The 10,174-nt window shown below is 38.1% G+C and overlaps 1 protein-coding gene across 1 annotated transcript; it reads left to right on the plus strand.

Annotated features, from left to right (window-relative positions):
• The first annotated feature begins 4,433 nt into the window (after nucleotides 1-4,433).
• On the plus strand, nucleotides 4,434-5,880 carry Smp_038960 (putative l-lactate dehydrogenase). The gene has a single exon (XM_018789813.1). The coding sequence runs from the start codon at nucleotides 4,679-4,681 to the stop codon at nucleotides 5,675-5,677; it is 999 nt and encodes a 332-aa protein (XP_018655218.1). The 5' UTR covers nucleotides 4,434-4,678; the 3' UTR covers nucleotides 5,678-5,880.
• Nucleotides 5,881-10,174: the final 4,294 nt, after the last annotated feature.

Raw genomic sequence — 10,174 nt, forward strand, 5'->3', positions numbered from 1 at the left:
AAGGTTTATTTTGAAACACAGTTGAATCATAACAAATAAAGGAGTTGAAATGATCTTGGTGACTGAGTAGTGTATGAAAGTTACAGTAACATGAATTGAAATCACCACGTACGATTCTAAGATAATCAGTGAGGATAGTGGCATCAAACCCAGTGCACTAGTCAGTAAAAATGCCTATTGTAGATAAAATGCAATAAGGATATATATATATATATATATATCGACTAAGATTTGAACACCAGGTGGTTAATCATTTATAAACCTAAAACGCATTTACTGAGCAGCATCAGCACTGCACTTTGTATATTTGTGGATTAAGATTCTGACGGTAAATCTTGAAACCATGTAGTAATGCCGAATTATCATCCTAAAAATCATGTCACCAAGATCCTTAAATTATATCCACATCGCAGTTACAGTACATAATTATGCATACAGAGATTGGAGATAATTCACTCCCATCAGTTGCTCGCTGTCAAAAAGTACTTGGGGAGGAGATACGAATTGGAGGTGTTCAAAATAAGCGAAACCTATTAGACCCAAACTGGACAGAAAATAATAGGTTCGGGAGAGACGCTGCTGTACTTTGGTCACGAAAAAGAAAATGCTTCTCACACTCGGGGAGTTGCTTTAATGCTATCCAATGGAGCACGTAAAGCACTTATAGGATGAGAATCTCGTAGACTCAGGATCGTCGAAGCATATTTTAAAACAAAGTAGGAGGCAATCACAATGAATGTTGTCCAACGTTATTCACCCACCAATGATAGCAAGGGCAACGATAAAGATCAGTTTTACGAGAGGCTGCAATCTCATAGCGAAGTGCTCAAGAAACGACATGACCATCCTGATGGGAGACCTAAACGCTGAAGTCGAAACGGACAAGACTAGGTATGAAGATATCATGAGACGACATGGACTGACAAGGAGAAAGGAACGAGAATGGTGACAGATTTGCAAATTTATGTTCATTCAACAAAATGGTTGTGAGCGGCACAATGTTCCACCACAAACACATACATAAAGCTACATGGGTCTCACCGGATCATACTACACAGGACGAAGTCGATCATATTTGCATCACTAAAAAATTCAGAAGGATAATGGAAGACGCGAGAATCAGGAGAGGAACTGACATAGCTTCGGATCACCACTAGCTGGTGGTTGCCAAGAAGAAGCTGAAGCTAAAGAAGCAGTGAACACTTGGAGAAACAGCATTACGAAGGTTAAATACACCCTTCCTTCGACATACTGAGAAACTCGGTGAACTCAATATAGCACTTGGGAACAGGTTCCAAGCCTTACAAGATCTACTCAAAGAAGAAGAAACCACTGTGGAGGACAATTGAAAAGGGATCAATGGAGCACTGACCCCAACATGCTGGGAGGTTCTGAGCCACAAGAATCATCATAAGGAATGAATCTCCATCGAAGCCCCGGACAGAACTCAAGAAGGGGAAGAGCAAGAAGACGGCAGTTAACAACGGCCGAACAAGAAAAGCGAAAGTCAAGACACAGGCCAAAAACACAAGCAAACGACCAAGTGAATAGGAGTATTAGAGCTGACAATCAGAAATACGTGGAAGAGCTAGCAACGACAGCGGAAAAGCTTCAATAGAAAGAAATATTAAAAAAAAAACTATGTGACACGACGAAGAAACTGACAAGGAAATATAGTAAACGAGAGAGACCAGTCAAGGACAGAGAAAAAAGCCAATCACTGAAATTCAAGAACAGAGGAACAGATGGGTAGAACACTTTGAGGAACTCTTGAATCGGCTTACTCCATGGAATCCACCGGACATCGAAGCAGCACACACAGACTTTCCTATAGGTGTCACTCCACCAACGATCGAGGAAATCAGGATAGCCATCAGACAGATGAAGAATGGGAAAGCAACAGGATCTGACAATATACCAGCTGAATCATTAAAGTCAGACATAGAAGCAACCGCAAGCATGTTTCACGTTCTATTCAGGAAGATTTGGCAGAAAGAACGAGTGCCGACAGACTGGAAAGAAGGATACCTCATCAGGATACCAAAGAAAGGAGATCTGAGCAAATGTGAGAACCACAGAGGCATCGCAATACTATTGGTATCAGGAAAAGTTTTCAACCGAGTGTTGCTGAACCAGCTGAAAGATTCAGTGGACACTCAACTTTGAGGTCAACAGACTGGGTTCCTTTGGGATGGGTCGTTTACAGACCAAATCGCGACACTACGTATCATCGTCGAACAATCAGTTGAGTGGAACTCGTCACTATACATCAACTTCATTGATTATGAGAAGGCGTTTGACAGCGTGGATGAGGGAACATTATAGAATCTTCTTTGACCCAGACATCTGGGCAGAAGCATGGAATACGATGGACGGCTAGAATGCAAGTAGACGATTTGTACTTCTCAGACGACTCAGCCCTTCTATCCCATATATACGAGCAAATGCAGGTCAAAACAATCAGTGTGGCAGTAAGACCTATTAATCAGTGGGCCTCAATATACACAAGGGATAAAGCAAGATCCTTAAATACATCGCGGAGAACACCGCCCTAATCACATTTGATGGAGAAATTCTGAAAGAGGTAGAAACTTTTACATATCTGGACAGCATCGTTGATGGACAAGGAGGATCTGATGCAGACGTAAAATCAGAAATTGACAAAACAAGGACAGCATTCATACAGTTGAAGAACATGTGTAGCTCAAAACAACTGTCAGCCAACATCAAAATCAGAATCTTCAATACGAACGTGAAGACGGTTGTACTGTATGGAGCTGAAACTTGGAGACCTATCACCATCATCATCCAGGAATTACATGTATTCATTGACAGTTGTAGTGATAGTTGAAGATGAACCGATGTCTGCCACCCACTGTCCGGCGAGGATAGATCAAATTTTCAACAGTATTATAGCTAGTATGTATGCTAGTGATAATTTTGTGGAACGGTTTACAAATTCAGAGACCGGAATATACACGTTATTTGAATTAGAGTCATTCGTAATCATGATGAAGATGGTCGAAATGAACTCCACAATTTGAGAAGTTGCTTAAGGGACATCTACTGTATCCTACCAGCTTAAAATTCCAGCAGCGTAGAAGAGAGCGTGCTCACTACCTTACGCATCTATTATTATGAAGCCATAAAAATCGTTCTGTTGTGAGTTTGATGGTTACTCGGACAGCACATATTAGGGGTTTACAGTCATTGAGGAAGCGAGTTCTCAGCCTTTCACAGATGGACAAACATACCATGCACAAGAATACATAGTCAAGAGTTCTCCGCCGAAAAGCCATATCTCGAACAAATGCCTCGCAACCATCTCGAGAAAAAGATTGTGACATGTTTACTCATTGTTGTAGACTCCTCCGATTGCTGAATCAAATGCGTTCACAGAGATACTAATGTATACTTTAATGTCGAGATGTCCCAACATTGTTCACTTTGCAACACCGTCTTTCACCGTGATAAGTGCTTTCTTAGCGCTGTCGTTCAAGTTGATAACTTTTACATCTTCACGAAGTTTGTCTGATAGTGGTCTCACGAAGGACACAGAGTTCGGTATTGTAAAGTCGAAGAAATGTCACGGAGCGCTAGTCAAACCACATGGAAGTCGATACAGAATGTCAAACACTTCGACGATTCTCGTATTGATCGAAGACAACAGGTGGGTTAATTACACGCAATGGACTGGCTCATGCTGCAGTGGTCGCACTCTATTTCTTGTACCTATTCATACTAATGTATTTCCGTCGTTTGTGTTGCACGATCATCAAAGCAGCATTAGCACCTGGATACGACGGAGGGGTAGTTCATGTCAGGTAACAACTCCGGGACATGACTTCGACGTAAATGGGTTGGTCTGACTCGAGTAGGCCACAATCATCCGACACAGATCATCTATGTTAGTGATTTACAGTATGAATCGTTTATAGAACTTAACAGACAGTTGAATGTGCGCAGTTGCTTGGATGTGGTCGTTCTGGGTTACCCATTATGCCGTTTTTATGACATGGGATTGTTATTCCTAAAATGTCCTATATGATTCAGGATTATTATGCAAAGTGGACCAGAAAATACTAAGACGTAAATGTTGCAAACGCGAATAGCCTTTTGTTTCAGTGAATCGGGAGAGAATCAGATGTGATATATGCAGTAGCATTCAGTAAACGATGATCACTGTAACATGCAAGTGTATTCGATCATTCTAGGTCGATTTAAGCAACAATTTTTGAGCATCGTCAACCATTGTACAAATTAAATATAATCATGGGAAATGTGCCTAATGAAAAATATGATTTGCAAATCGAGTCTGATGTAAACAAAGATACAGAGCAAATACTTAACAAAACAATCGATCACATCTCTTTGCACTCAAAGTTTGAATAGAAACTGATAGTACTCAGTTTGTTTTACTCGGTCACTTTAGCACAACTTTCTAGGTAAGGTTTTGATACGTGTATTGTGTTTTCACTTCACGATTACCTGTATATAAAATAGCCAAGATGAAAGCGCTAAAACTCATATCGTGCCCGATAACTTCCATCTTCCATATTTCAGATTCCCAATCATAAGACTACTAGCTTCATCTGTCTGCAAACTACTTATCAACAACAACAGCCTTTACCATACACAAGGTCGTATTGTCTATCCGATTAAATTGTTTTTTATTGGGATGCCGTTATCTAGCAACTTATTAATGAAACCGGTGGCTTCATCGAGTGTCGAGCCTCGTTCTCGTAGTAAAGTGACTGTTATAGGTGTTGGAATGGTTGGAATGGCGGCAGCATTCTCGACTATGCAAATAACTGGAGAACTTGCACTCATTGATGTCGTAGCAGATAAAGTTAAAGGAGAAGTTCTTGACCTACAACATGGTCAACAGTTTTTTGGCAGGTGTAAAATTGATGGAGGAACAGACTACAAATACTCCGCAAACTCAGACATTGTCGTCATCACTGCTGGTGCCAGACAAAACGAAGGAGAATCACGACTGAACCTTGTTCAGCGTAATGTCGATATATTCAAGAAAATAATACCAAATATTGTCAAATACAGTCCGAAATGCATCATAGTTGTTGTGTCGAACCCTGTGGACATTTTGACATATGTTGCTCGAAAATTGAGTGGATTTGAAGCCCATAGAGTAATTGGGACCGGAACAATGCTTGACTCTGCGAGGTTCCGTTTTCTGTTAGGTGAGAAATTGGGAGTGTCTGCCAACTCTGTACATGGATATGTAATTGGTGAGCATGGTGACTCGAGTGTTGCTGTTTGGAGTAATGTGAATGTTGCTGGAGTTCGGCTTTCCTCTCTAAATCCGAAGATAGGATGCAAAGATGATCCTGAGAACTTCGAAGAAATACATAAACAAGTTGTCCAGAGTGCCTATGACATTATTCGCTTGAAAGGTTATACCTCATGGGCAATCGGGTTGACCTGTCGATCACTTTGTAACGCACTATTAAATAACCTTCATACAGTTTATCCACTCTCTGTTCCTGTCAAGGGAATCCACGGAATCAACGAAGATGTTTATTTGAGTTTACCATGTCTTGTTACTTCATCTGGAATCAGTCATTTGATTCCCCCTGAACTTAGTGATGATGAATTATGTAAACTGAGAAAAAGTGCTGCCACTCTGAATGAAGTGATACAGGGAATTATTCTGTGAAATGTAGTACAGTTAGCACAATAGCCTGCCAGTGCGTCAGCATTACAGTAATTTCTATGTGTCATCGATCATTATTTTCATGCTTTCCATCAAGAAATTTGTTTTCCAATCACTTAGGTGAAACTTAATGATGTTTGTTTCATAGCACATAGCTGTGTTCTTACATTGAAAATTAAAAATAAAGTTGTGGTCCACTAAATACAGTATTATTTGTGTTTAACTTCTTGTCATCGCATTGGGCGGTTACAAACAAGTTGTATTATTAATAGATGGATGCTGCTCACACCTGTCTGTATTTAGTAAATCGTATGAATCGGATATCTGTGTAACGTAATCGACATTCTAGCCAATCAATTCCTCTTTTCAATGATCAGGACGCTTTCATTTCATGCTAGTGTACGTGTTTATTGTTGTCGATATGATTCGATGCTAGACGCAAGTGCATTTTGCGAACTTACAATTCGTCGTCTCACTTTTGTCTTGTTCCCCTATATTTCTTATTCTCGAACACGTGTTACTTTACACACTCCCCCCTCGTTAGCAAACAACGCATCTTCACAATAAACGAGAGCCTATCAAAGTCTGAACATTACATCGATTATAGCATTATCGTTCTTTTAATGACAAACGAAAGTAGTGTATCTCAGTGATAAATGACCAGGTCAGGGTACCGTGATCGATCACTGAACATACAGAATGATTTTGGGTCTAAGTAAGCCAATATTGAGACCCTTGATGGACTGTGAAACCATATATTTTGTTAGTCCGTAGGGTTATGTGATTGATTTCTTTGAAATGGAGATATGTGTCTTAATCACTTCGAACCTAACCTTACCCGGTAGGAATTAGTGAATGATAGCTAAGGGTCAATTAGTAACAAAACAGAGATAAAATAGGAGAACGTTTAACTGCAAAACAATGGGATGGTATCTACTTAGAGCACATAATAATCAGAAACAAACAGTAACGATTCATTAAAGGTCGTGATGACTGAAATAATTATGCACCAAATATTCTTCATGTTGAGTGTTATCGATGTGTACGTCACATACTCTCGACTAGTTCTCAAGTCTAGGGGGTCTACTCAGATTTTACTTATTTACATGATTTATCTTCAGGTTCAAATCTTCTACAGAATTGGAGTAGTTAGAAAATCACAAGAAATGTCAGTCAAACGTAGTTGAATGATTATCATTTGATCCACATATCCACAATAGACTGAATGGCACACAAATTTTATTGTGGAAATAAGCAAACAATGCATGTCTACTTACATGTTTGACCGATTTGATACATCACGCAACAGTACACGTAAAGAACAAATATTTAAGGTCAAACTTCGTAACGATTCTACTGATAGATTATTTTGAGAGGAAGTTAATCATAAGAAGTATAGTAATGTGAGGGAGCAAATGGGAATCAGAAATCTTCATTAGGAGGACTGAGACATCCTGTCAAAGTTTGACTAATATACCGGAGGATGACTCCACTACATTTATGGGGTAATTATAATCATCTATAATTAGAGGGAAAATGGGGACCCTGTGAACGAAACAACGACATAAAATCACCGCATTAGGTCTACCGTTCTCATGTGCCAGGCTGTTTTATGTTTTACTACTTTGAGTAGAATGGAAGTCTAAAAACTACGGTTAGTGACAAAAACGGTAAGACACCTAATGTCTTTCTAATTTCTTCAGTGCAATGGGATATGGTCGCAGGTGTTAGTTCTGTTAGAGCGGTTTTAAAGGAGAGACCAATCAGAATATCGACCTCTATGACCTTGTCTCTGTGCTGGATTAGTCATGCGTTAACTAGTACTAGCAGCACTAAGTCAACACTGAGCCTAATTGGTCGTTTGTGTAGTAGCTTCTCGCCCAACTCAGACCGTCCATCCCACAACACAAATATTGGTCTCCAATATGTAAATCGTATATTTCAGACAAACGTGGTTTATATACAGGTAAAAAATTCCCGCATCACACCAAAAAATGAAAAATAGTAATTATACAAGGTCAATCTAAAAGTGGCTATGAGTATGGAATACTACAACCAATAAACTCGGAATATGTTAACAGTAGCCAATAGGTCAAATGGAAGCTGTTGATAAAATGAATATGAATATATACGTAACCTAGTTATTTAATAATTATCCAGTAAAAATATATGCAATAACAGTCCATAAACAATTCTCAGCAATTATCATTCATCTATTATTTGTTCGTACATAACATTTTCATATGATGATATTGGAGTAAGAAATGGTCAGTAGATTTATTCAGTCATTCTGAGTAATTTGACTTTAGTGGAAAACAACTTCCTGTAGAATAATTAGTCAGAACCTTATCTGGTGTATGGTTTCAGTGGACTATCGAAGTTTAGCACCATCCATGCATTAATTTTATGCATGTCTTCTGGAATCACAAACTTTGTGTAGTTGTGCTGGTTTGCATTATACATTAAACAGAGATGAATGTGCATTGATATGTGTAATTAACACATGTGATTCATCCAGGCTTGATTCACTTCCAAAACAATCAAAACGGAAAACATGCATCTGCCTCATACTCATTAGGATAATCTTGAACTTGATTTGAATTCTCTGCCTGTGAAAACTCCATATCTGGGCAAACTGGTTCTCTGATTGCTTCAGGAAAACTTGCTATTCCCTCTGATTCATCATACCACTGACTAGGAATTCTACTCGACACACATTGGTTTGAAGAATATCCAACATCTGATACAATACCACGATAAATCTGATAAGAAGTTGGTTGATTAGAAACTTTTGTCTCAAAATGATTCTGCGTTTCATTCAACTCCGGACTGCTAGGTGACGTTATACCGCTACTCGAAGTTTTGGATAGAGATAAGTGATCATTAGAAACATTCCACTTAGTAGGGTCACAATCACACATTTTAGCATTAGTTTCAGCAAAATGAACCATGGTATTACAAACTGACCAAATGTGTCCAGTTTAACCACATTTAAGGCATTCAGAATTACGAAACTTGCCACAGAACAATCATTTATCAGACTTGTGTTCATCTTCGTGAACTGTTTCACAACTCAATGAATGGTTATCTGAATATTCATGATTACATATTGGACTGAGATGACGTAGTAATGTAGTGAAATTCCTGATGTTCTGGCGAGTCATTTCATTGAATTCTTCTCCTGTAGCGCAAATGAATATCTTATACTTTACATGGTACAGTAGTAGTTGCTTGAGAGTTGCATAAGGGAGTGAAATCGACTTGTCTGGAAATGTCAAAGTCTTTATTTAGCTGTAGCCTTCTTTTCCGATGAACATAAAGAAATATGTCACAATTTTAACATCCTCAACGTTTTCCTTCGAAATAGTTCAGATTTCGAACCTCTCCATGTAATCATCAAGAGCACCAAAGACTGAAAGTATGTCCAACCGTTCCATCACAGCATCCATCGCGACGACAATGTGATAATTAGGAGTATTTGAATTATAGTATAAACTAGGAATCACAGAAATAACGCACATTATTCAAAAAGTACTAGATGATCACGAACAAATGTATTGTATTTGAAATTCGAAATCAAGCAGTCATCAAGTAAAAAGGCATCATTAATCCATACAATCACCACATCTATTTAACAAATCATTAGAAGCACAACTGTAACAGTAGTTAATATCATAATTTTGTTATCGTTTGGTATATTGATTTCACCATAAAGTATAAATACCCATCACTCATTGAAAATCAATTTCGATACTCATTTCATCATTGTTTCAAAAAACATAATACATTTGTGTTGAAAAACAACAAGAAAAGTAGACTTTGTATTCAAGTTTTATTTCAATGATTGATGTTATGAATTCAGTAGTAAGTCTGAATTAGAAATAGTTTCTGATATTATCATAATGTCACATTTATCAGCTTATATCTAATTGCCTAATCAATGTGTTGTATCTTTAGAATTCATTAGTTGATTAACTAAATATATGTCAATCAGTTTTTCTAGTCTGAATGTATTAATCATGCATTTTCAAATGATCACATGTTATTTGCTAATAATTTGCATGTATAAAGAATCGTGTTATGAAAGTTAATAATTACTTGTTTGAACGTAATTACAAATAAAATAACGATCTTGTAACAATAACAATCTTGTAACTAACGAAAAAAAAGTATATAGTTGTTTGAAGACCAAAATATTAACCAGTTATTTGTAATCGAAATTTGTGATTGTGGTGGCTTAGCTTCGTCAATCAATCACATTGATAACTGTCATCACATTATTCCCCAACGATGTTTGAATTCAGAAGGCAATTAGAAGCCGCGATCACAGTTTAATAACAGACAGCATAAAAGACAAAGGTACAAACACATCGCACAAATTTGGAGCAGATAGGCTTGTGTGTGTGTGTGTGCGAATACAGAGGTGAATTTTCAGTCAAATCGAATCAAGGTGCAGAGAGGCAAGACAAAGGATAAGTGAGGCGAGAAGAGGCGAAAGCA

Source organism: Schistosoma mansoni, chromosome W (genome assembly GCF_000237925.1).
Source record: "Schistosoma mansoni strain Puerto Rico chromosome W, complete genome".
In the NCBI taxonomy this organism is placed as follows: Eukaryota; Metazoa; Platyhelminthes; class Trematoda; order Strigeidida; family Schistosomatidae; genus Schistosoma; species Schistosoma mansoni.

Excerpts from the sequence above, each read along its gene's own strand:
- Smp_038960 (XM_018789813.1), top strand. The coding sequence starts at position 4,679 with ATGCCGTTATCTAGCAACTTATTAATGAAACCGGTGGCTTCATCGAGT.